The following is a 27,081-nucleotide window of genomic DNA, read 5'->3' as shown; positions in this document are numbered from 1 at the left end:
AACACATTAAGAAGGAATGAAATTCCACAAATTAACTTTTAAGAGGGCACACTTGTTAATTGAAATGCATTCCAGGTGACTACCTCATGAAGCTGGTTGAGAGAATGCCAAGAGTGTGCAAAGCTATCATCAAGGCAAGGGTGGCTATTTGAAGAATCTCAAATTAAAAATATATTATGATTTGTTTAACACTTTTTTAGTTACTACATGATTCCATATGTGTTATTTCATAGTTTTGATGTCTTCACTATTATTTTACAATGTAGAAAATTGTAAAAAATAAAGAAAACCCTTTAATTAGTAGTTGTTTAAGTCTTTTGACTGGTAGTGTACAGCCGGGAAGAACTACTGGATATCAGAGCGACGTCAACTTACCATCACTACAACCAGGTATACGACTTTCCCGAACTTGTCCGAACCACCCAGCGAATCTGAACTGATTCCAGAGGCTGACCCAAACCAACGTTGCTGCAGAAGAGGTAGTTGGAGCAGCCTTCTGGTCAGACTTGGAGGTGCGCACACCACCCACCGCTTCCGATTATATTATTCGCTAATGTCCAGTCTCTAGATAACAAGGTAGACGAAATTAGGGCAAGGGTTGCTTTCCAGAGAGACATCAGGGATTGTAACATACTCTGTTTCACGGAAACATGGCTCTCTCGGGATATGCTGTCGGAGTCGGTACAGCCACCGGGATTCTTTGTGCATGGTTCCGACAAAAATAAACGTCTCTCCGGGAAGAAGAAGGGCGGTTTTATGATTAACGAATCATGGTGTAATTGTAACAACATACAGGAAATCAAGTCCTTTTGTTCACCGGACCTAGAATTCCTCACAATCAAATGCAGTCCATATTCTCGTTGGTTATTGTCACAGCCGTGTATATTGCCCCTCAAGCCAAAACATCGACGGCCCTCAAGGAACTTCACTGGACTTTATAAAAACTGGAAACCATATATCCTGAGGCTGCATTTATTGTAGCTGGGGATTTTAATAAAGCAAATTTCAGAACAAGGCTACCTAAACTCTATCAGCATATTGATTGTAGCACTCGTGCGGGCAATACACTGGATCACTGCTACTCGAGCTTCCGTGATGCATACAAGGCCCTCTCCCGCCCTCCCTTCGGCAAATCTGACCACGACATTTTTCTCCACCTTTCCTATTGGCAGAAACTCAAACAGGATGTACCCTTGACAAGAACTATTCAACGCTGGGCTGACCAATCGGAATCCACGCTTCAAGATTGTTTTTATCACTCGAACTTGGATATATTCCTGGTAGCCTCTGAAAATAATATTGATTTATACACTGATTCTGTGAGTGAGTTTATAAGGAAGTGCTTATGTTGTACCCACTGTGACTATTAAAACCTACCCTAACCAGAAACCGTGGATAGATGGCGGCATTCGTGCAAAACTGAAAGCGCAAACCACCGCATTTCACCATGGAAAGTTGACTGGAGATATGGCCGAATACAAACAGTGTAGTTATTCCCTTCAGAAGGCAATCAAACAAGCGAAATGTCAGTATAGAGACAAAGTGGAGTCACATATCAATGGCTCAGACACGAGACACATGTGGCAGGGTCTACAGACAATCACAGACTACAAGAAGAAAACCAGCCACGTCACGGACACCGACATATTCAATCTCTCCCTTTCCCAGTCTGCTGTCCCCACATGCTTCAAGATGGCCACCATTGTTCATGTACAAAAGAAGGCAAAGTTAACTGAACTAAATGACTATTGCCCTGTAGCACTCACTTCTGTCATCATGAAGTGCTTTGAGAGACTAGTTAAGGATCATATCACCTCCGCACTACCTGTTACCCTAGACCCACTTCAATGTGCGTACCACTCCAATAGGTCCACAGACGATGCAATCACCATCACACTGCTCTATCCCACCTGGACAAGAGGAATACCTATGTAAGAATGCTGTTCACCCCCCTATCCAAATCGACGGGACAGCAGTGGAGAAGGTGTAAAGTTTTAAGTTCCTTTGCGTACACATCACGGACAAACTGAAATGGTCCACCCACACAGACAGTGTGGTGAAGAAGGTGCAACAGCATCTCTTCAACCTCAGGAGGCTGAAGAAATTTTTACAGATGCACAATTAAGAGCATGCTGTCGGGCTGCATCAATGCCTGGTACGGCAACTGCACCGCCCATAACCACAGGGCTCTCCAGAGGGTGGTGCGGTCTGCACCGGGAGCAAACTACCTTCCCTCCAGGACACCTACAGCACCCGATGTCACAGGAAGGCCAAAAAGATCATCAAAGACAACAACCACCCGAGCCACTGCCTGTTCACCCAGTTACCATCCAGGAGGCGAGGTCAGTACGGGTGCATCAAAGCTGGGACCGAGAGACTGAAAAACAGCTTTTATCTCAAGGCCATCAGACTGTTAAACAGCCATCATTGACACATTGAGGCTGCTGCCTACATACAGACTTGAAATCATTGGCAATTTTAATAAATGGATCACTAGTCACTTTAATAATGTCACTTTAATAATGTTTACATATCTTGCATTACTCATCTCATATGTATATACTGCATTTTATACCATCTATTGCATCTTGCCAATGACACTCTGTTATTGCTCATCCATATATTTATATGTATATATTCTTATTCCATTCCTTTACTTAGATTTGTGTGTATTAGGTAGTTGCTGTGGAATTGTTAGATTACATATTAGATATTGCTGCACTGTCGGAACTAGACGCACAAGCATTTAGCTACACTCGCACACACACACAGTCAGGGCTGTGGATCAGCGTACAACAAGATTAATGCAGTGGCAGGGCTTGACACTCATCCCTCCTAACAGGCCTCTGGATGACACTCGCTTCTCTGGATGACACTCGCTTCTCTGGATGACACTCATCTTACTAACAGTTGGTCTCCAATAAGTCTCTCTCTCTCTTTCTCTCTCTCTCTTTCTTCTCTCTCTCTCTCTCTCTCTCTCTCTCTCTCTCTCTCTCTCTTTCTCTCTCTCTTTCTGTCTTTCTCTCTGAAGATCTCTCTCTTTGTCTCTCTCTCTCTGTCTATCTCACTCTCTCCTTCTATCTGTCTCTCTCTGTCTCTTTTCCACCACTCTCTCCCCCTCCAACTCTCTCTTTCTCTCTCTTCCACTATCTCTGTCTGTCTCTCCCCACCCCCTCTTTCTCTGTCTATAGCCCTTTATAGTCTATACCCCTCTCTTTTTCTCCTCTTTTCTCTCTATTCCACGGGGGACCAGTACGAAAAAACTATTAAAATGTATGCATTCACTACAGTAAGTCGCTCTGTTATAAGAGCTTCTGGTAAATTACTAAAATGTAAATGTAAAATGTCTCTCCTCAGTGCCTCAGTCCTTCCTTCCCTGCTCTACCTTGGGTTCTCCAGCTCTGCTATATTTATCTGAATCTGGGTCTCAGTCTGAGTCAGTGTCTACTGTATAGTGTTGTGTTATGCCTGTAGCACAGCTCCCATCCCTGGGGAAGATAAGGATAGTTTCCTGCTCTGTTCTGTTTCTGTTGGGCTGTCTGCGTTTTATTTTGGGTCCGACCGGTGCTGTTTCGCCTGCTGTCTCTGTTTTACTGCATAATTAGGCTGTGGTACCAGGGCTGGCTGTGACGTGGGATTGACAGTTTGAGCACGTCCTGTCTTGCCTATACTTCTCTCTTTAAAAGAGTCCCAGTGTGTGTGTGTGTGTGTGTGTGTGTGTGTGTGTGTGTGTGTGTGTGTGTGTGTGTGTGTGTGTGTGACCAGACCCCGCTAGTATAACAGTGAGCTGGATGTGAGCTGGAGTCAGGTTCCTAGCTGGAGAGTGGAGCTGGATGTGAGTTGGAGTTAGGGAGAGTGTGTTCAGCGCAGTAGTGTGTGTGTATATGTGTGTGTGTGCATGTGTGCGTTAGTGTAGGCATGCATGTCTATACGTGTGTGTGCATGTGTGAATATGTGTGTGTGTGTGCGTGTCTTGCAGGTGTGCCCTTGTGTGTCCGTGTGTGTGTCTGCGTGTGTGTTTTCATCTCTTTGGGTGATGTAATGTTCTGGTGTGTGCTGTAATTGGGTTCAGTTGGAGTGTTGGGGCGCTGCAGTCATTGAAAGAAAGGCTGTGATGAGGGGAGAGGCTCAGGAATATGACTCTTCCCAGTTAAGGGAGAGTATGTTTGTCTTTCTTTCTTCTTCTACTTTGTTTCTCTGACCTTGTGTCTTTACATCCTATAAAGGTCCATTGTTGTTACATTCTTCTTGATGGTTTCTCTCTCTCTCTCTCTGGTTGACTAGGTTTGCTCAGAGTGGATGTGTGTCATTTTGTGCTGCTTTGTGTTTTGACCCCATGGCATGACTGGGTCAGATCCTAGGTCAGATCCTCCTGGTGAGATTGTGTGTTACAGTCATTGATTAGAGGAGACAACTCTTAACATGGAAAGTGGGTGATCGTCCTTTCTTTAAATACATAATCTTTGTTAGCACATTAGCATAGTGCCTGAGCAGAACCAGTTAGCGCAACGGGCCTGACAAGCGTCACCACAGAAGAGCTCAGGCTCAACGGCCACAGCTGTCACATCCAGCCAGCGCTCAACCAGAGGAGTAGGAAGCTGGGAGGACCGCAGGGCGACATGTAAACCTCGCTCCAGAGCCAGGCCAAGACAGGACAGGACAAGACAGGACGAGATGAGACAGGACGAGACGAGACAGGATGAGATGAGGCCAGACTGAATAGACAGGACAGGACTCCCTATTCAGTCTGGCCTCATCTCATCCTGTCTCGTCTCGTCCTGTCTCATCTCGTCCTGTCTTGTCCTGTCCTGTCTTGGCCTGGCTCTGGAGCGAGGTTTACATGTCGCCCTGCGGTCCTCCCAGCTTCCTACTCCTCTGGTTGAGCGCTGGCTGGATGTGACAGCTGTGGCCGTTGAGCCTGAGCTCTTCTGTGGTGACGCTTGTCAGGCCCGTTGCGCTAACTGGTTCTGCTCAGGCACTATGCTAATGTGCTAACAAAGATTATGTATTTAAAGAAAGGACGATCACCCACTTTCCATGTTAAGAGTTGTCTCCTCTAATCAATGACTGTAACACACAATCTCACCAGGAGGATCTGACCTAGAAGTCATGAGAGACTTTAGGCCGAGGCTAATCTAGAAAAACTGAAAGGCTAGACTACAGTGTCAATGCTAACTAAGGCTCTAGTCTAGGCTGCAATATTATGCTAACTAGATTAGCTCTAAGCTAAAGTGCTAATGCTAACTAGGCACTAGCTACTCTACCATATTATACTAGCTAATACGCTAGGCTACAGTGCTAATACTAATGAGCAGCAGGGTGATTAGGAGATGATGACCGCTAGAACAGCTAGACGGGCTGAGGGAGGCTGATCACATGGAGGCCCAGACAGACAGAAGGGCTGAGAGAGGCTGATCACATGGAGGCCCAGACAGACAGAAGGGCTGAGAGAGGCTGATCACATGGAGGCCCAAACAGACAGACAGACAGACAGACAGACAGACAGACAGACAGACAGACAGACAGCTGACAGGGCTGAGAGAGGCTGATCACATGGAGGCCCAGACAGACAGACAGACAGACAGACAGACAGACAGACAGACAGACAGGGCTGAGAGAGGCTGATCACATGGAGGCCCAAACAGACAGACAGACAGACAGACAGACAGACAGGCAGACAGACAGACAGACAGACAGGGCTGAGAGAGGCTGATCACATGGAGGCCCAAACAGACAGACAGACAGACAGACAGACAGACAGACAGACAGACAGACAGACAGACAGACAGGGCTGAGAGAGGCTGATCACATGGAGGCCCAAACAGACAGACAGACAGACAGACAGACAGACAGACAGACAGACGGACAGACAGACAGACAGACAGACAGACAGACAGACAGACAGAAGGGCTGAGAGAGGATGATCACATGGAGGCCCAAACAGACAGACAGACAGACAGACAGACAGACAGACAGACAGACAGACAGGGCTGAGAGAGACTTATCACATGGAGGCCCAAACAGACAGACAGCCAGACAGACAGACAGACAGACAGGGCTGAGAGAGGCTGATCACATGGAGGCCCAAACAGACAGACAGACAGACAGACAGACAGACAGACAGACAGACAGACAGACAGACAGACAGACAGACAGACAGACAGACAGACAGACAGACAGACAGACAGACAGACAGACAGACAGACAGACAGACAGAAGGGCTGAGAGAGGATGATCACATGGAGGCCCAAACAGACAGACAGACAGACAGACAGACAGACAGACAGACAGACAGACAAACAGACAGACAGACAGACAGACAGACAGACAGACAGACAGACAGACAGACAGACAGACAGACAGACAGACAGACAGGGCTGAGAGAGACTTATCACATGGAGGCCCAAACAGACAGACAGACAGACAGACAGGGCTGAGAGAGACTTATCACATGGAGGCCCTGCCAGCCAGACAGTCAGCCCTGGGGCCTGGGATTCTATAATCTCCTAAAGAGGCTCAATGGCAGACACTGAGACACGCACACACACCATCACAGCGTCAGACACAGGACAGCATCTGTCCAGTGTCTGTCCAGTAGTGTCTGCCTGGAAGGCCATTCACCCTGAATCAGTCCCCCCAGGCTTTAATTACACTGTTCGGATGATGAGTCAAATCCAATCAGACTTGTCTCTCTCTCTCTCCTCCACTCTTCATTAGTATGTTGGTCCCATTATGGAGCCACCAGTCTGATCCTTACTAACACCAGCCGCCCTGGACTGACATGACACCTCCCTCACCCGCCTGGTGTGCGTGTGTGTGTGTGTGCGTTCATATTTGGAAGGTCAAGGGTACTTTTGTGTGTATTTAAGTGTGTTTCCTTTGTATTGTTCTGTACTAACATGTTGTTTTGTCAGCTATACTGTATGTCTTTTCTTAATATATGTGCATAATGGACTTTAACGTAAATACTACTCTCCTCCACCAGCCTGTTAACTGTACACTCATTGTGTGTGAGTGCACATTACACTATGTAAGTCATTGCGCACACTCTGTAGTGTAGCAATGTTTTTAATCCAACCTTTGTTACGTGGTTGCTGTGAGAGACGCTCCAATTCAAATAGTTTAACTGTGCCTACAGAAAGAGATAAGTGACTGTATGTTTGGCTGAAGAGGCCCAGAAACATTGATGGATTCCTGCAGAGTGAAGGACACATGTAGCCTGAAGCAGGCTGGCTTATCACATCAAACCCCCAGAAGAACCACATATTTACACATTCCCAGACACACACACACACACACGCATGCATGCACACACACACACACACACGCATGCATGCACACACACACGCGCATGCATGCACACACACTCGGTGATAAAATCTGCTCTCCGTCGTCTTTTTAATCACATTTCCACATAATCAAAGGTCTATTGAACGACTACTAAACTACTTTACTGTATGTATCAGGGTTGTGGGGTGGTCCATTCCATTCCAATTCATGAACTGAAATAGCCCCAAATCAAATCAAATGTTCAATCTAAGAAATAATTTAAACCCATCTTCTTTATTGACTTCTTTATTGAGTTCAAATGGAATTCACCCTGATCTTAGCAAATCAAACTCTCAATCAGAATGACGCTATGACAGAAACAGACAGGATAAGAGAGGATACGGAACAGGAAGTTGTAGTGTGTTTTTTTGGTAGAATATGAACGTTTATATGTTTATATACAGTGGGGCAAAAAAGTATTTAGTCAGCCACCAATTGTGCAAGTTCTCCCACTTAAAAAGATGAGAGAGGCCTGTAGTTTTCATCATAGGTACACTTCAACTATGACAGACAAAATGAGAAAAACAAATCCAGAAAATCACATTGTAGGATTTTTAATGAATTTATTTGCAAATTATGGTGGAAAATAAGTATTTGGTCAATAACAAAAGTTTATCTCAATACTTTGTTATATACCCTTTGTTGGCAATGACAGAGGTCAAACGTTTTCTGTTAGTCTTCACAAGGTTTTCACACACTGTTGCTGGTATTTTGGCCCATTCCTCCATGCAGATCTCCTCTAGAGCAGTGATGTTTTGGGGCTGTTGCTGGGCAACACGGACTTTCAACTCCCTCCAAAGATTTTCTATGGGTTTGAGATCTGGAGACTGGCTAGGCCACTCCGGGACCTTGAAATGCTTCTTACGAAGCCACTCCTTCGTTGCCCGGGCGGTGTGTTTGGGATCATTTTCATGCTGAAAGACCCAGCCACATTTCATCTTCAATGCCCTTGCTGATGGAAGGAGGTTTTCACTCAAAATCTCACGATACATGGCCCCATTCATTCTTTCCTTTACACGGATCAGTCGTCCTGGTCCCTTTGCAGAAAAACAGCCCCAAAGCATGATGTTTCCACCCCCATGCTTCACAGTAGGTATGGTGTTCTTTGGATGCAACTCAGCATTGTTTGTCCTCCAAACACGACGAGTTGAGTTTTTACCAAAAAGTTATATTTTCATCTGACCATATGACATTCTCCCAATCTTCTTCTGGATCATCCAAATGCTCTCTAGCAAACTTCAGACGAGCCTGGACATGTACTGGCTTAAGCAGGGGGACACGTCTGGCACTGCAGGATTTGAGTCCCTGGTGGCGTAGTGTGTTACTAACGGTAGGCTTTTTTACTTTGGTCCCAGCTCTCTGCAGGTCATTCACTAGGTCCCCCCGTGTGGTTCTGGGATTTTTGCTCACCGTTCTTGTGATCATTTTGACCCCACGGGGTGAGATCTTGCGTGGAGCCCCAGATCGAGGGAGATTATCAGTGGTCTTGTATGTCTTCCATTTCCTAATATTTGCTCCCACAGTTGATTTCTTCAAATCAAGCTGCTTACCTATTGCAGATTCAGTCTTCCCAGCCTGGTGCAGGTCTACAATTTTGTTTCTGGTGTCCTTTGACAGCTCTTTGGTCTTGGCCATAGTGGAGTTTGGAGTGTGGCGGTTTGAGGTTGTGGACAGGTGTCTTTTATACTGATAACAAGTTCAAACAGGTGCCATTAATACAGGTAACGAGTGGAGGACAGAGGAGCCTCTTAAAGAAGACGTTACAGGTCTGTGAGAGCCAGAAATATTGCTTGTTTGTAGGTGACCAAATACTTATTTTCCACCATAATTTGCAAATAAATTCATAAAAAATCCTACAATGTGATTTTTTTTTTCATTTTGTCTGTCATAGTTGAAGTGAACCAATGATGAAAATTACAGGCCTCTCTCATCTTTTTAAGTGGGAGAACTTGCACAATTGGTGGCTGACTAAATACTTTTTTGCCCCACTGTATATATATTTGATGTGGCCACCCAGTGTGGTTTAATGTCCCGTCTCCATTCTGTTCTGTATAATGTGTACAGTGTGATGAGGGGAATGGGGTCTGGACTTCTGCGGTCTGGCTCAGTTCTGCTCTCCTGATCACCACTGTGTATTGATCTAATCACTGGCCAGCTGTATGGAGATGTGTACTTACACCACAGGGATCCTATACTGAACTATACACTCGTCCTACTGTGTCAGAGGTGTGTGTGTGTGTGGGGGGTTACTGTGTGTGTGTGTGGGGGGGGGTTACTGTGTGTGTGTGTGTGGGGGGGTTACTGTGTGTGTGTGTGGGGGGTTACTGTGTGTGTGTGTGGGGGGTTACTGTGTGTGTGTGTGGGGGGTTACTGTGTGTGTGTGGGGGGTTACTGTGTGTGTGTGGGGGGTTACTGTGTGTGTGTGGGGGGTTACTGTGTGTGTGTGGGGGGTTACTGTGTGTGTGGGGGGTACTGTGTGTGTGGGGGGTTACTGTGTGTGTGTGGGGGGTTACTGTGTGTGTGTGGGGGGTTACTGTGTGTGTGGGGGGTTACTGTGTGTGTGTGGGGGGTTACTGTGTGTGTGTGGGGGGTTACTGTGTGTGTGTGGGGGGTTACTGTGTGTGTGTGGGGGGTTACTGTGTGTGTGTGGGGGGTTACTGTGTGTGTGTGTGGGGGGGGTTACTGTGTGTGTGTGTGGGGGGTTACTGTGTGTGTGGGGGGTTACTGTGCGTGTGGGGGGTTACTGTGTGTGTGGGGGGGTTATTGTGTGTGTGTGTGGGGGGTTCTGTGTGTGTGTGTGGGGGGTTCTGTGTGTGTGGGGGGTTACTGTGTGTGGGGGGTTACTGTGTGTGTGTGGGGGGTTACTGTGTGTGTGTGTGGGGGGTTACTGTGTGTGTGTGTGGGGGGTTACTGTGTGTGTGGGGGGTTACTGTGTGTGTGGGGGGTTACTGTGTGTGTGTGGGGGGTTACTGTGTGTGGGGGGTTACTGTGTGTTTGTGTGTGTGTGTGGGGGGTTACTGTGTGTGTGTGTGGGGGGTTACTGTGTGTGTGTGTGTGGCGGGGGGTTACTGTGTGTGTGTGTGTGTGTGTGTGTGTGTGTGTGTGTGTGTGTGTGTGTGTTTAGCCGTCTATGTGGCTAAACTGTGGATCATTTTTCATTGCTTTGGCACAAAATGCATTCAATGACTACATCTTTCAAATTTCATAAATGTTTTTCTCACTTAGACACAACCACCACCAAAACTCTCAGTACCTACAGGCCAATTTGCACATTTACATACTCTTTTCAAAACTGTTAAACTGAAGTTAAAAGCCTAAAATAACACAACATTTAATAAGACAGCAATTTGCTACATTTCTTAAGTAATACAGTATTGAAATATATTCAAAATCTAAAAAATGAAATATTATCAAAACAATTAGACCAACCACAGCTGATTCCCATTGTAGCTGAACACCTACCCAGGTGTTTGTCTTTCATTTCCATCTATACAAAAGGGGACATCTTAGGAATAATACTGTACTGCAATATGAACATGGACCCAGCCAGAGATAGAGAAGTGGCTGACAGGAAGAAGAGTGGCTGTGAGAGGGAGAGGGAGAGGAGTACGTATGCATGGTGGAAGAAGACTGAGAGGAAGAAGAGTAGCTGTGAGAGGGAGAGGAGTACGTATGCGTGGTGGAAGAAGACTGAGAGGAAGAAGAGTGGCTGGGAGAGGGAGAGGGAGAGGAGTACGTATGCATGGTGGAAGAAGACTGAGAGGAAGAAGAGTGGCTGGGAGAGGGAGAGGGAGAGGAGTACGTATGCATGGTGGAAGAAGACTGAGAGGAAGAAGAGTGGCTGGGAGAGGGAGAGGGTGAGGAGTATGTATGCATGGTGGAAGAAGACTGAGAGGAAGAAGAGTGGCTGGGAGAGGGAGAGGGAGAGGGAGAGGAGTACGTATGCATGGTGGAAGAAGACTGAGAGGAAGAAGAGTGGCTGTGAGAGGGAGAGGGAGAGGAGTACGTATGCATGGTGGAAGAAGACTGAGAGGAAGAAGAGTGGCTGGGAGAGGGAGAGGGAGAGGAGTACGTATGCATGGTGGAAGAAGACTGAGAGGAAGAAGAGTGGCTGTGAGAGGGAGAGGGAGAGGAGTACGTATGCGTGGTGGAAGAAGACTGAGAGGAAGAAGAGTGGCTGTGAGAGGGAGAGGGAGAGGAGTACGTATGCATGGTGGAAGAAGACTGAGAGGAAGAAGAGTGGCTGTGAGAGGGAGAGGGAGAGGAGTACGTATGCATGGTGGAAGAAGACTGAGAGGAAGAAGAGTGGCTGTGAGAGGGAGAGGGAGAGGGGTACGTATGCATGGTGGAAGAAGACTGAGAGGAAGAAGAGTGGCTGTGAGAGGGAGAGGGAGAGGAGTACGTATGCATGGTGGAAGAAGACTGAGAGGAAGAAGAGTGGCTGTGAGAGGGAGAGGGAGAGGAGTACGTATGCGTGGTGGAAGAAGACTGAGAGGAAGAAGAGTGGCTGTGAGAGGGAGAGGGAGAGGAGTACGTATGCATGGTGGAAGAAGACTGAGAGGAAGAAGAGTGGCTGTGAGAGGGAGAGGGAGAGGAGTACGTATGCATGGTGGAAGAAGACTGACAGGAAGAAGAGTGGCTGTGAGAGGGAGAGGGAGAGGAGTACGTATGCGTGGTGGAAGAAGACTGAGAGGAAGAAGAGTGGCTGTGAGAGGGAGAGGAGTACGTATGCGTGGTGGAAGAAGACTGAGAGGAAGAAGAGTGGCTGTGAGAGGGAGAGGGAGAGGAGTACGTATGCATGGTGGAAGAAGACTGAGAGGAAGAAGAGTGGCTGTGAGAGGGAGAGGGAGAGGAGTACGTATGCATGGTGGAAGAAGACTGAGAGGAAGAAGAGTGGCTGTGAGAGGGAGAGGGAGAGGAGTACGTATGCATGGTGGAAGAAGACTGACAGGAAGAAGAGTGGCTGTGAGAGGGAGAGGGAGAGGAGTACGTATGCATGGTGGAAGAAGACTGAGAGGAAGAAGAGTGGCTGTGAGAGGGAGAGGGAGAGGAGTACGTATGCATGGTGGAAGAAGACTGACAGGAAGAAGAGTGGCTGTGAGAGGGAGAGGGAGAGGAGTACGTATGCGTGGTGGAAGAAGACTGAGAGGAAGAAGAGTGGCTGTGAGAGGGAGAGGGAGAGGAGTACGTATGCGTGGTGGAAGAAGACTGAGAGGAAGAAGAGTGGCTGTGAGAGGGAGAGGGAGAGGAGTACGTATGCATGGTGGAAGAAGACTGAGAGGAAGAAGAGTGGCTGTGAGAGGGAGAGGGAGAGGAGTACGTATGCGTGGTGGAAGAAGACTGAGAGGAAGAAGAGTGGCTGTGAGAGGGAGAGGGAGAGGAGTACGTATGCGTGGTGGAAGAAGACTGAGAGGAAGAAGAGTGGCTGTGAGAGGGAGAGGGAGAGGAGTACGTATGCGTGGTGGAAGAAGACTGAGAGGAAGAAGAGTGGCTGTGAGAGGGAGAGGGAGAGGAGTACGTATGCGTGGTGGAAGAAGACTGAGAGGAAGAAGAGTGGCTGTGAGAGGGAGAGGGAGAGGAGTACGTATGCGTGGTGGAAGAAGACTGAGAGGAAGAAGAGTGGCTGTGAGAGGGAGAGGGAGAGGAGTACGTATGCGTGGTGGAAGAAGACTGAGAGGAAGAAGAGTGGCTGTGAGAGGGAGAGGGAGAGGAGTACGTATGCATGGTGGAAGAAGACTGAGAGGAAGAAGAGTGGCTGTGAGAGGGAGAGGGAGAGGAGTACGTATGCGTGGTGGAAGAAGACTGAGAGGAAGAAGAGTGGCTGTGAGAGGGAGAGGGAGAGGAGTACGTATGCGTGGTGGAAGAAGACTGAGAGGAAGAAGAGTGGCTGTGAGAGGGAGAGGGAGAGGAGTACGTATGCGTGGTGGAAGAAGACTGAGAGGAAGAAGAGTGGCTGTGAGAGGGAGAGGGAGAGGAGTACGTATGCGTGGTGGAAGAAGACTGAGAGGAAGAAGAGTGGCTGTGAGAGGGAGAGGGAGAGGAGTACGTATGCGTGGTGGAAGAAGACTGAGAGGAAGATCAAGAGCTGTAGTCTCAGATGAGATTAGGGCCACTATAATTGATCATGTAATAAATCATGATCATCATCTCACTCTGCACTCCTCAACCCCATAGAGGAATTATTTTCCTCCCACCTTACTCTCCACTCCTCAACCCCATAGAGGAATTATTTTCCTCCCACCTTACTCTCCACTCCTCAACCCCATAGAGGAATTATTTTCCTCCCACCTTACTCTCCACTCCTCAACCCCATAGAGGAATTATTTTCCTCCCACCTTACTCTCCACTCCTCAACCCCATAGAGGAATTATTTTCCTCCCACCTTACTCTCCACTCCTCAACCCCATAGAGGAATTATTTTCCTCCCACCTTACTCTCCACTCCTCAACCCCATAGAGGAATTATTTTCCTCCCACCTTACTCTCCACTCCTCAACCCCATAGAGGAATTATTTTCCTCCCACCTTACTCTCCACTCCTCAACCCCATAGAGGAATTATTTTCCTCCCACCTTACTCTCCACTCCTCAACCCCATAGAGGAATTATTTTCCTCGTGAAGGTGGAAGGTTTATGACCACCATCCACATGATAAAATGTCCCTCCTGGACGCAAAGACTGCTGGATGCCTGGACATATCTGCAGAAGACTGCTAGGGATGGACCAGGCATGCCAAAATATTATTTCCTAGGTGTTGCCCAAGATGACATAAGATGTGATGTGGATGAGAACCTGTGGCCAAATGCCACACTCAATGCCACACTCACTCAATGCCAGAAAATGACATAAAACATATTGAAGCATATTGCATCATGTCTGATTCATTCCTGTAACATAAACCACTGTGGATTCTAAACAGTAGAGAGATGTCATTCTTGTTTTGTAAAGAAACTTAACTAACGAAAACATTGTGTAATGCTACCTGTTGTTAGTGTTTTTAAGGTCATTGTTTTATGAGTGACAAAGTGTGCTTGTTGGGTGACAACTTTTGCTACTGTTATGGAAGAATGAGTTGATTTGAGACATGTGTTTTAGTGGTTTGAGTTCATTTTGGATATGAAATGAACTGCTGTGCCAAGCTGAAAGTTGATTAGGAGAACTGTGTGAAGAGATTTGAAAAAGTGACTTAAGTATTGAGAAATGGGTCCTAGCGATTGTAAAAAAAAAAACTGTAATAGTAAATGTAAAAATGAAAGTCACTCAGTAAAATACTACTTGAGTAAAAGTCTAAAAGTATTTTTAGTAGTTTTAAATATACATAAGTATCAAAAGTAAAAGTAGAAATCATTTCAAAGTCCGTATATTAAAGGAAAAACCAGGCAGAACGAGTTTCTGTTCTTTTTATTTACGGATGTTCAGGGGCTTCAACACTCAGACATCATTTACATATCAAGCATTTGTGTTTAGTGAGTCTGCCAAATCATAGGCAGTAGGCATGACCAGGGATGTTCTCTTGATAAATGTGTGAATTAGACCATTTTCCTGTTCTGCTAAGCATTCAAAATTTAACGAGTACTTTTGGGTGTCAGGGAAAATGTAATGGAGTAAAAATATATTTTCTTTAGGAATGTAGTGAAGTAAAAGTAACATTTGTGCAGAATATAAATAGTAAAGTAAAGTAAAGTACAGATTCCCCGCACTGTGTGTGTGTGTGTGTGTGTGTTTGTTTGCGTGTGCATGTGTCTCTGTCTGTATGTGTGTGTGCGTGGGCGACTTTGCATGCATTTGTGAGAGAGCGAGAGAGAGAGAGAGCGAGAGAGTGAGAGAGTGTGAAACATCTGTGTTCCTAATATGAATGTGTTTTTGCCGTCTTTGTCTGGTTGTGTTTTTATAAGGCCGTTACGAAGAAATATTATGCTGGTGAGGCATAAAGGATTTGAAATAAATTTGATCTGGCTATTCAGCCTTAATGTCCTTAGTTACACACTGACACAACATTACCCAAGCAATGCAGCTGCATGAATGAGTGGCGTTTAGAAATATGAGCTAGTCTCAATGCAGTGAGTCATGTAGCTGCAGCTACACAGCATCTCTGGAAATGACTGACATTGACGTTGACCCTTACGGGCACATTTCCTGAATGGATAGACTGAAGTCTAATTCACCCAGAGCCTCATCATCAACTGCCAAGGAAAACAGGCCTGTTCTGTTCTGTTCTGTGTGTTCCAGCACTGAGAGAAGAGAGAAGAGACAGTGTCTCCTAGTCTAGTCTCTAATACAGCCTGTTTATATGCTTTATTCAGTCATTTTTCATTCATTTTAATTAATTATATCAATAAGCCAGCATAGAACCCAGCTTTTCGGCATCCTGCCTTTCTCAACTGCTAATACAGTCTGGTCAGGGGAGTATAAGAGGGCTAAGTAGGTGAGGAGAGCAGCAGCTTTTTAAAGTTCTCTTGTCAAATCTGGTTGGTTGGAGATAGCTAGCTTTGACTCTGAGGTAAATTGAGAAAATGGGACCGATCAAAGAAAGGGGCAGACTTAATGTGTAAAATGTTCCCTCTGTTGATTCAAGGTCGTAAAGAGCCTATCACTACCTATCATTCTGTTTTCAGTACCATGGACTGTTCCCTCCCATAGACTTTGCAGTCACTCTGATGTAGCGCAATGCATTGCTAGTTCCATTGGTTATTCTAGTCTGTCTGATGTAGAACAAACCATAGCCAGACTCCAATGGTTATTGCCCTCCAAATGCATTTCTATAGACGTATTCTCGTCATACTCCTTCAGCACCATGGACAGCAGTATTCTGTCTAGCTGGCAGTGGAAAGCTCCACTCATATGTACTGGCTGTCCTTCATCACCAGGGAGAGCTCCCCTGCCAACTCGTTCCTCTGCCTCTGAGCTCTGACTGTTAGTCCACTAGGTAAGCTCCAAAATGATTCACTTTGGTGTAGAAACATTGAAATTCGCACGTAACAAAACCTGATATAGTCACAAAAATGCAACAATCTCAACAATGATGACAATCCATCAGAAACCCCAGTGAAATGTTGATACTCTCACTTTCAAAGTGGTGTGTTAAATTCAAAGCTTGCGTGTTTTGTTTTGCATTAATAAAATATATGAAAAGAGGAATGGGTGAATGGGCCGAGATTCAACTCATGTGGAGTTATAAGCGCAGCGCGCTGGACAGTCGACAATAGCACTTGCCAGCTTGTAGTCCTAAATAACGTAAATGAATGATCATTTTCTACCTCTGGTGCGTTTGCTATTCCTATTTGGGATAAATGCTGAAAATAAGGTCTGAGTTTAACACAGGCTTAGGACAGTTTATATGTTTTGTTCTATGAGATGATAACAGTCAGTGTCATAGAGAGGCAAACATCAGAGCATATAAAAACTGGAACTATCCTTGGCACCATTGAAACATCAAGACGTAGAATGAGACAGACTTATTGAGGGAGACATGCTTAGACAATATAGTGAGGCATTTTTTTTCACCTTTATTTAACCAGGTAGGCCAGTTGAGAACAAGTTCTCATTTATAACTGAGACCTGGCCAAGATAAAGCAAAGCAGTGCGACAAAAAACAACACAGAGTTACACATAAACAAATGTACAGTCAATAACACAATAGAACAATCGATATACAGTGTGTGCAAATGGGTTGAGGAGGTAAGGCAATAAATAGGCCATAGTAGCGAAATAATTACAATTTAGCAAATTAACACTGGGGTGATAGATGTGGAGATGATGATGTGCAAGTAGAAATACTGTTGTGCAAAATAGCAAAAAAAGTAAATAAAAACAATATGGGGATGAGGTAGGTAGTTGGATGGGCTATTTACAGATGGGCTGTGTCTGGGAAGCCCTACAACTCTCTAAAACTCTTTGAGTAGGAAAAGGGAGCTCACTGCTGGGGAACCAACAAGTACAATATGTTTTCTTGCAGCTTCGCTGCCTGAACCCCTAACAAGAAAATGTTACAGGTAAACAATGTTTCTACATACGAGGGTCACCGGCATCATCACATTTCTCATTCCATGATGGGCGTATGGACACATGAGAATGTCTGCTCACTGTTTTGCTGCTCCCAAATGTTCAAGGCAGTCAAACCCTTTTATGTTGACCTTTATTTAACTAGGCAAGTAAGTTAAGAACAAATTCTTATTTTCAATGACGGTCTAGGAACAGTGGGTTAATTGCCTGTTCAGGGGCAGAACAACAGATGTGTACCTTGTTATCTAGGGGATTTGAACATGAAGCCTTTTGGTTACTAGTCCAATGCTCTAACCACTAGGGTAACCTGCCGCCCCAATGGATAGGCTTGGCTACTTGGTGAATGCATTGGGCAGGATACAAACCCAGCTTTCATTGAGGGGAGGGGAGGCTATGCTTAGTATTTAATACGGGGTTCCCCAGCACAAGACAAGCACATCTCTTGTTCTGTATGTAGCTGTGGACTTCCTGTCGTTGAGCGAACACTAGTTCGTATTGGCCCGTACAACTACCACAAGCTTCCTTTATATGTCACACAGAGACAAACACATCTCTTGTTCTGTATGTAGCTGTGGACTTCCTGTCGTTGAGCGAACACTAGTTCGTATTGGCCCGTACAACTACCACAAGCTTCCTTTATATGTCACACAGAGACAAACACATCTCTTGTTCTGTATGTAGCTGTGGACTTCCTGTTGTTGAGCGAACACTAGTTCGTATTGGCCCGTACAACTACCACAAGCTTCCTTTATATGTCACACAGACAAACACATCTCTTGTTCTGTATGTAGCTGTGGACTTCCTGTCGTTGAGCGAACACTAGTTCGTATTGGCCCGTACAACTACCACAAGCTTCCTTTATATGTCACACAGAGACAAACACATCTCTTGTTCTGTATGTAGCTGTGGACTTCCTGTCGTTGAGCGAACACTAGTTTGTATTGGCCCGTACAACTACCACAAGCTTCCTTTATATGTCACACAGAGACAAACACATCTCTTGTTCTGTATGTAGCTGTGGACTTCCTGTCGTTGAGCGAACACTAGTTCGTATTGGCCCGTACAACTACCACAAGCTTCCTTTATATGTCACACAGACAAACACATCTCTTGTTCTGTATGTAGCTGTGGACTTCCTGTCGTTGAGCGAACACTAGTTCGTATTGGCCCGTACAACTACCACAACCTTCCTTTATATGTCACACAGAGACAAACACATCTCTTGTTCTGTATGTAGCTGTGGACTTCCTGTCGTTGAGCGAACACTAGTTCGTATTGGCCCGTACAACTACCACAAGCTTCCTTTATATGTCACACAGACAAACAAATGAGTTCATCTGAAACTCACAGTATCACTTTATATGAGGATTGAACAAATGATGAGCATTTTGTGTGTCCAAACATAAATATTGAATTCCATTTAAATGAATGCGTTTCTGGGTGGTATATAGTACAATGTCCCCCAAAATGCTTTTCTTACATTTCAAATGATCCATATTCCTCCATCATGTTTTCCACATGTTCAGACTACAATTTCAGATATGTGACAATTTGAGTGCAGTTTTTTATTACAATTAAAGGCATTATTTTATAGGCGTTCTTTAGTCTGAATATTGATTAATTTACCACAGGGGGCATGAAATATTGTTTAATCAATGTATGTTGCATAATATAGTGTTTTGACATCAATTCAATAATATTCTTCACCAAATAATTATTTTTAATAAAATAATTATTTACCATATTCTTACTCTCTAGTACATTTTACATTTTACTGGCATATCAACTTCCTGGTTGAGCACATTCTTGCTTTTTAGCCTTTTTGCATTTTATCCCCTATCTTTGGCGACTGATTTAAAGTTTTTGCAGCTCTCAGAGTGGGCAAGGTTAGAGAGCCACAGGTCTGAACTGCAGCAACCCAAATATTCACATACATTAATGGAGGAAGTCTGGGAGAGTTGACCAATCATGTTCAAGTGATGATTTTTTCATTTGCACTTTTTAACGGGTGAGAAAACAGCAAATGCAGGGCCACATAGATCCAACTCAGGGGAAGCAACGACCCAAAATGAAATGCAGACAAGTGCATTTTCACCATTGACCTATAGGGGGCGCAACATGCAGGCCCAAGGCTTTGATGAATGGCACTATATCAGGTTTTGTTCAATGCAGAACAATTATACAAGCACCTCAATTTTCATTCTTCTATGCCAAATTTAACAATATGGTATTGTATTGGACCTTGTGGAGGACATGCCAAGGCTGCAGCCATTTTGTGGTGAGCTGAGTAGGACTGAATTTGTTGAAGGACTGAATGCAGAGGCCGCTAGAAAGCCTACTTGTGCAGATGAAGAGAGATGGAGAGGGGGATGGAGGAGAGGGAGAGAGAGATGGAGTAGATGGAGAGTGTCTCTCTGTGCATGTCTGTAGCCCTCTCAGCCCTGGCACAGCGATTAACCCCCGCTACCCTGGCTGCCCCCTCTCTCTGTCTGCCGCGCCAGCTCTCTCTCTCCTAGCTGCCCTCTCAGCCCTGGCACAGCGATTAACCCCCGCTACCCTGGCTGCCCCCTCTCTCTGTCCTAGCTGCCCTCTCAGCCCTGGCACAGCGATTAATCCCCGCTACCCTGGCTGCCCCCTCTCTCTGTCCGCCACGCCAGCTCTCTCTCTCCTAGCTGCCCTCTCAGCCCTGGCACAGCGATTAACCCCCGCTACCCTGGCTGCCCCCTCTCTCTGTCCGCCGCGCCAGCTCTCTCTCTCCTAGCTGCCCTCTCAGTCTTCTGATTGCATGGAGTGGGCGTACAAATGGCAAACGGACAGATGACACATGTGGGGGGAGGGAGCCTAGGGGCCTGCCAGCCCTCGTACAGAGAGGTGAGATTCTCTCTCCCTCTCTTAGGCCCTCTTCTCTTCTCTGTTCTATTTATTTTATTGTCTCCTCCTCTCCCTCCTCTCCCTCCCTCATACCCCTCTCCGTATGGAGGTGAGCCCTACTCAGGTGTAATGTTGACGTCGGCTGGAAGGCAGACGTGAGGACATTCTATTTCAGAGCTGTGCGTCAGACGCGTGCGTGTCCGAGTGGTGGGGGTTGAGCTGCTGGCTGTGTGTGTGGGAGTCTGTTAATGGAACAAGCCAGAACGTTGAACAGTTTACCTCTCAAAGTGGGTAAATATCATGATTGGGAGAGCTGGGGTGTGTCTCAAATGGCACCCTATTAAAAATAATGTGTGTACTATAGGGAATAGGGTGCCATTTGGGAGGCAGGTCTGGTCTGCAAGTGCTCTTTTAGGATCCAACGTCCACTTGCACTCTCTGTCTATGAGGCTGGCTACACTGTTTTTACTTGTGTCCTCTGTGAATTGAGATGATGGTCTCATTGTGTTTATGTTACATTCTAACTGCTATGTAAAAATACAAATTCTGCTCTTCGTCCCTGTCTTTCTGCTACTGTACATGATGACTAGCATTTTCTCTACCTAGCCATTTGCTTTATGTTATTTCTGTTTCTGTTATTCTACAGAGAGTGGTATGTCTGCCATTTGTTTGTATGATTTCCCTCCTATTTCATACCATGCACTTACATTGTCAATAACACACTATCTTTCTCTCTCTCTCCTTCTCTCTCTCTCTTTCTCTCTCTGCTGTAGCTCTGAGTCGGTCAGCGATGCCCTTCGGCCTGATGCGTAGAGAGCTGGCGTGCGAGGGATACCCCATCGAGCTGCGCTGCCCTGGCAGTGATGTCATCATGATTGAGACGGCCAACTACGGCCGCACGGACGACAAGATCTGTGACGCTGACCCCTTCCAAATGGAGAACGTGCAGTGTTACCTGCCTGACGCCTTCAAGATCATGTCACAGAGGTATGTGTGGGGAGGTGGGAGGGTTGGGTGGATAGGTGTGTGTGTGTGTGTGTGTGTGTGTGTGTGTGTGTGTGTGTGTGTGTGTGTGTGTATAAGATAAATAAGAAGACATAGGACATCCAGGGTGGGTGTGTCTTTCTGTCATGCTTGTTTTTTTATCTTATGTGCTGTTAGTGTGTAAAGTCGAGTGCATGCAGTATGTGTGTAGTGGGATATGTGTTTGTAGTGTGGCTGCATGCAGCTGCACTCTGGCGGTGCTTAGCATCTGCCTCCTCATAGAGCTGATCTATGGCAGCCCTCTCCCTGCTATCCATCACACATGTAACGGAGGGAGAGGGTGCTACTGGTGAGATGGAGGGATGCACAGAGGGAGAGAGAGATGGACAGATCTGGAGGAGGACAGGGGTATTGGTGTGGGGATGGAGGGATGAGGAGATGGAGAGATCTGAAGGGGATTGATGTAGGGATGGAGGGATGGAGAGATGGAGAGATCTGAAGGGGATTGATGTAGGGATGGAGGGAGGGAGCGGGCGCGGGCTAGAGTGAACCACTGATGGGGAGATAAAGAGAGTGCAGCAGTGACGTGGAGAGAAATGGAGAATGAACCAGAGAGAGAGCAGAAAGAGAGAAATAATGCTAAAGCTGGATAGAGGAGGACAGGGGAGGACAGAGAAGGATAGAGGAGGACAGAGAAGGATAGAGGAGGACAGAGGAGGACAGAGAAGGATAGAGGAGGACAGAGGAGGATAGAGGAGGACAGAGAAGGATAGAGGAGGACAGAGGAGGATAGAGGAGGACATAGGAGGATAGAGGAGGACATAGGAGGACAGATGAAGATAGAGGAGGATAGAGAAGGACAGAGGAGGACAGAGGAGGACAGATGAAGATAGAGAAGGACAGAGGAGGATAGAAGAGGACATAGGAGGATAGAGGAGGACAAAGGAGGATAGAGGAGGACAGAGAAGGATAGAAGGACGATAGAGGAGGACAGAGGAGGATAGAGGACGGCAGAGGAGGACAGAGAAGGATAGAAGGACGATAGAGGAGGACAGAGATCGATAGAGGAGGATAGAAGACAGAGGAGGATAGATGAGGATAGAGGAGGACAGAGATCGATAGAGGAGGATAGATGAGGATAGAGGAGGACAGAGATCGATAGAGGAGGATAGAGGAGGACAGAGATCGATAGAGGAGGACAGAGATCGATAGAGGAGGACAGAGATCGATAGAGGAGGATAGAGGAGGACAGAGGAGGGGGGATTATATGCAGAAAAGGGAAGTGTGTGTGTGCTGGGAGTGTGAGTGTGTGAGGGAGCATACATTGAGCTGCTTAAATTATGATGGTGTTATGTGCAATTGAATGTTTCCCTGCCTTGTGTGCGTTTCTGTGTGCGTTTCTGTGTGTGTGTGTGTGTGTGTGTGTGTGTGTGTGTGCGTGCGTGCGTGCGTGCGTGCGTGTGTGTCTGTCTGTCTGTCTTAGCAGCACCAGTCCCCACCCATTCTCTCACCTTTAATCGCTCACACTCACAAGCCTTCAGGGGAGGGAGACTCTTACGGCACTCTTCCCCCTCTTCCTCCCTCATCCCTCCATCGCCTCATCCCTCAGGTCCAGCTGTCACATGATCTAGTCTAGTTTGAAATGACCCCCTTCCGACCCGTTCCCTCCATCTTTAGCCCCAAGGACATTTATCTGCCTCTTCTCTTTTGTCCCTTCTGTCATTCTCTCAATGTCCTCTTTCATTTTATTCTCATCAATCTCTTCTCTCTCCTCTGTCTAGTTTGTTTCTCGGTTCCCATGTTTCTCTCTCACTCTCAATTCAATTTCAATTCAATTTCAATTTACACAGGATCGGTGGGTCCCCCGCGGGACGGTTGAGCTAACGTAGGCTAATGCAATTAGCATGAGGTTGTAAGTAACAAGAACATTTCCCAGGACATAGACATATCTGATATTGGCAGAAAGCTTAGATTATTGTTAATCTAACTGCACTGTCCAATTTACAGTAGCTATTACAGTGAAAGAATACCATGCTATTGTTTGAGGAGAGTGCATCATTTTGAACATGAAAAGTTATTAATAAACCAATTAGGCACATTTGGGCAGTGTTGACACACAAAAAAAGACCAGAAATGCAATGGTTCATTCAATCAGTCTAAAACTTTGCACGTACAGTGCTGCAAAAGTGGCCAAAATCTAAATTACACCTGGGCTGGAATAATACATTGTGGCCTTTCTCTTGCATTTCAAAGATGACGGTACAAAAAAAATAAAACAAAACAAAACACATGTCTTTTTCTTTGTATTATCTTTTACCAGATCTAATGTCATATTCTCCTACATTCATTTAACATTTCCACAAACTTCAAAGTGTTTCCTTTCAAATGGTTCCAAGAATATGTATATCCTTGCTTCAGGTCCTGAGCTACAGGCAGTTAGATTTGGGTATGTCATTCTAGGCGAACATGTACAAAAGGGGCGGATCCTTGAGGGGCTTTATTGACATGGGAAACATATGTGTACATTGCCAAAGCAAGTGAAGTAGATAATAAACAAAAGATAAATAAACAATACACAATTAACAGTAAACATTACACTCAAATGTCATATTATTTATTTATACAGTGTTGTAATGATGTGCAAAAAGTACAAAAGGGAAAATAAATATAAATAAATATGGGTTGTATTTACAATGGTATTTGTGCTTCACTGGTTGCCCTTTTCTTGTGGCAACAGGTCACAAATCTTGCTGCTGTGATGGCACACTGTGGAATTTCACCCAATAGATATTGGAGTTTATCAAAATTGGATTTGTTTTCAAATTCTTTGTGGCTCTAGGTAATCTGAGGGAAATATCAAATAAAATCAAATAAAATTTTATTTGTCACATACACATGGTTAGCAGATGTTAGTGCGAGTGTAGCGAAATGCTTGTGCTTCTAGTTCCGACAATGCAGTAATAACCAACAAGTAATCTAGCTAACAATTCCAAAACTACTACCTTATAGACACAAGTGTAAGGGAATAAAGAATATGTACATAAAGATATATGAATGAGTGATGGTACAGAACGGCATAGGCAAGATACAGTAGATGGTATTGAGTGCAGTATATACATATGAGATGAGTATGTAACCAAAGTGGCATAGTTAAAGTGGCTAGTGATACATGTATTACATAAGGATGCAGTAGATGATATAGAGTACAGTATATACGTATACATATGATATGAATAATGTAGGGTATGTAAACATTATATTAGGTAGCATTGTTTAAAGTGGCTAGTGACATATTTTACATCATGTCCCATCAATTCCCATTATTAAAGTGGCTGGAGTTGAGTCAGTGTGTTGGCAGCAGCCACTCAATGTTAGTGGTGGCTGTTTAACAGTCTGATGGCCTTGAGATAGAAGCTGTTTTTCAGTCTCTCGGTCCCAGCTTTGATGCACCTGTACTGACCTCGCCTTCTGGATGATAGCGAGGTGAACAGGCAGTGGCTCGGGTGGTTGTTGTCCTTGATGATCTGTATGGCCTTCCTGTGACATCGGGTGGTGTAGGTGTCCTGTAGGGCAGGTAGTTTGCCCCCGGTGATGCGTTGTGCAGACCTCACTACCCTCTGGAGAGCCTTACGGTTGTGGGCGGAGCAGTTGCCGTACCAGGCGGTGATGCAGCCTGACAGGATGCTCTCGATTGTGCATCTGTAGAAGTTTGTGAGTGCTTTTGGTGACAAGCCGAATTTCTTCAGCCTCCTGAGGTTGAAGAGGCGCTGCTGCGCCTTCTTCACGATGCTGTCTGTGTGGGTGGACCAATTCAGTTTGTCTGTGATGTGTACGCCGAGGAACTTAAAACTTACTACCCTCTCCTCTGCTGTTTCCTGAAGTCCACAATCATCTCCTTAGTTTTGTTGACGTTATTTTCCTGACACCACACTCCGAGGGCCCTCACCTCCTCCCTGTAGGCCATCTCGTCGTTGTTGGTAATCAAGCCTACCACTGTTGTGTCGTCCGCAAACTTGATGATTGAGTTGGAGGCGTGCGTGGCCACGCAGTCGTGGGTGAACAGGGAGTACAGGAGAGGGCTCAGAACGCACCCTTGTGGGGCCCCAGTGTTGAGGATCAGCGGGGTGGAGATGTTGTTGCCTACCCTCACCACCTGGGGGCGGACCGTCAGGAAGTCCAGTACCCAGTTGCACAGGGCGGCGTCGAGACCCAACAGACTGGGATAGGGATTGATTGAATATGTCCGTAAACACACCAGCCAGCTGGTCTGCGCATGCTCTGTGGGCGCGGCTGGGGATGCCGTCTGGGCCTGCAGCCTTGCGAGGGTTGACACGTTTAAATGTTTTCCTCACGTCGGCTGCAGTGAAGGAGAGTCTGCATGTTTTAGTTGCGGGCCGTGTCAGTGGCACTGTATTGTCCTCAAAGCGGGCAAAAAAGTTATTTAGTCTGCCTGGGAGCAAGACATCCTTGTCCAATCCACAGTTTCTGGTTTGGGAATGTTTTAATCGTTGCTATGGGAACGACATCTTCAACGCACGTTCTAATGAACTCGCTCACCGAATCAGCGTATTCGTCAATGTTGTTGTCTGACGCAATACGGAACATATCCCAGTCCACGTGATGGAAGCAGTCTTGGAGTGTGGAATCAGATTGGTCGGACCAGCGTTGAACAGACCTCTTCTTGTTTTAGTTTCTGTCTGTAGGCAGGGATCAACAAAATGGAGTCGTGGTCAGCTTTTCCGAAAGGAGGGCGGGGCAGGGCCTTATATGCGTCGCGGAAGTTGGAATAGCAATGATCCAAGGTTTTTCCAGCTCTGGTTGCGCAATCGATATGCTGATAAAATTTAGGGAGTCTTGTTTTCAGATTAGCCTTGTTAAAATCCCCAGCTACAATGAATGCAGCCTCCGGATATATGGATTCCAGTTTGCAAAGAGTCAAATAAAGTTAGTTCAGAGCCATCGATGTGATGTGTCTGTTGGGGAGGAATATATACGGCTGTGATTATAATCGAAGAGAATTCCCTTGGTGTTTCTGTCGGCGCGATGCGTGGAGAAACCAGCTGGCTGCACCGTCTCCGATAGCGTCTCTCCAGTGAGCCATGTTTCCGTGAAGCAAAGAACGTTACAGTCTCTGATGTCCCTCTGGAATGCTACCCTTGCTCGGATATGTGTCTCTAATATGGTCATACATTGGGCAGGAGGTTAGGAAGTGCACCTCAGTTTCCACCTCATTTTGTGGGCAGTGTGCACATAGTCTGTCTTCTCTTGAGAGCCAGGTCTGCCTTCAGTGGGCAGCCTTTCTCAATAGCAAAGTCTGTACATAGTCAAAGTTTTCCTTCATTTTGGGTCAGTCACAGTGGTCAGGTATTCTGCCACTGTGTACTCTCTGTTTAGGGTCCAATAGCGTTCTAGTTTTTTTTGTAAATTCTTTCCAATGTTTCAAGTAATTATATTTTGGTTTTCTCATGATTTGGTTGGGTCTAATTGTGTTGCTGTCCTGGGGCTCTGTGGGGTGTGTTTGTGTTTGTGAACAGAGCCCCAGGACCAGCTTGCTTAGGGGACTCTTCTCCAGGTTCATCTCTCTGTAGGTGATGGCTTTGTTATGGAAGGTTTGGGAATTGTTTCATTTTAGGTGGTTGTAGAATTTAACGGCTCTTTTCTGGATTTAGATAATAAGCGTGTATCGGCCTAATTCTGCTCTGCTTGCATTATTTGGTGTTTTACGTTGTACACAGATTATATTTTTTGCAGAATTCTGCATACAGAGTCTCAATTTGGTGTTTGTCCCATTATGTGAATTCTTGGTTGGTGAGCGGACCCCAGGCTGCACAACCATAAAGGGCAATGGGTTCTATGACTGATTCAAGTATTTTTAGCCAGATCCTAATTTTTATGTTG

The 27,081-nt window shown here is 45.8% G+C and overlaps 1 protein-coding gene across 1 annotated transcript in view; it reads left to right on the top strand.

The window, feature by feature from the left end:
• Nucleotides 1–27,081, top strand: part of LOC115123982 (adhesion G protein-coupled receptor L1-like) — a 134,821-nt gene that overhangs the window by 16,081 nt on the left and 91,659 nt on the right. The window contains exon 2 of the mRNA XM_065010328.1: nt 20,973–21,186. Within this exon, the coding sequence (XP_064866400.1) occupies nt 20,973–21,186 (214 nt within the window). The remainder of the gene's footprint in view (nt 1–20,972; nt 21,187–27,081) is intronic.

The sequence above is a fragment of the Oncorhynchus nerka genome, linkage group LG26 (genome assembly GCF_034236695.1).
Source record: "Oncorhynchus nerka isolate Pitt River linkage group LG26, Oner_Uvic_2.0, whole genome shotgun sequence".
Lineage (NCBI taxonomy): Eukaryota > Metazoa > Chordata > Actinopteri > Salmoniformes > Salmonidae > Oncorhynchus > Oncorhynchus nerka.
Note: the sequence above shows the minus strand (reverse complement) of the source record. Positions and strands in the feature narration are given on the sequence as shown.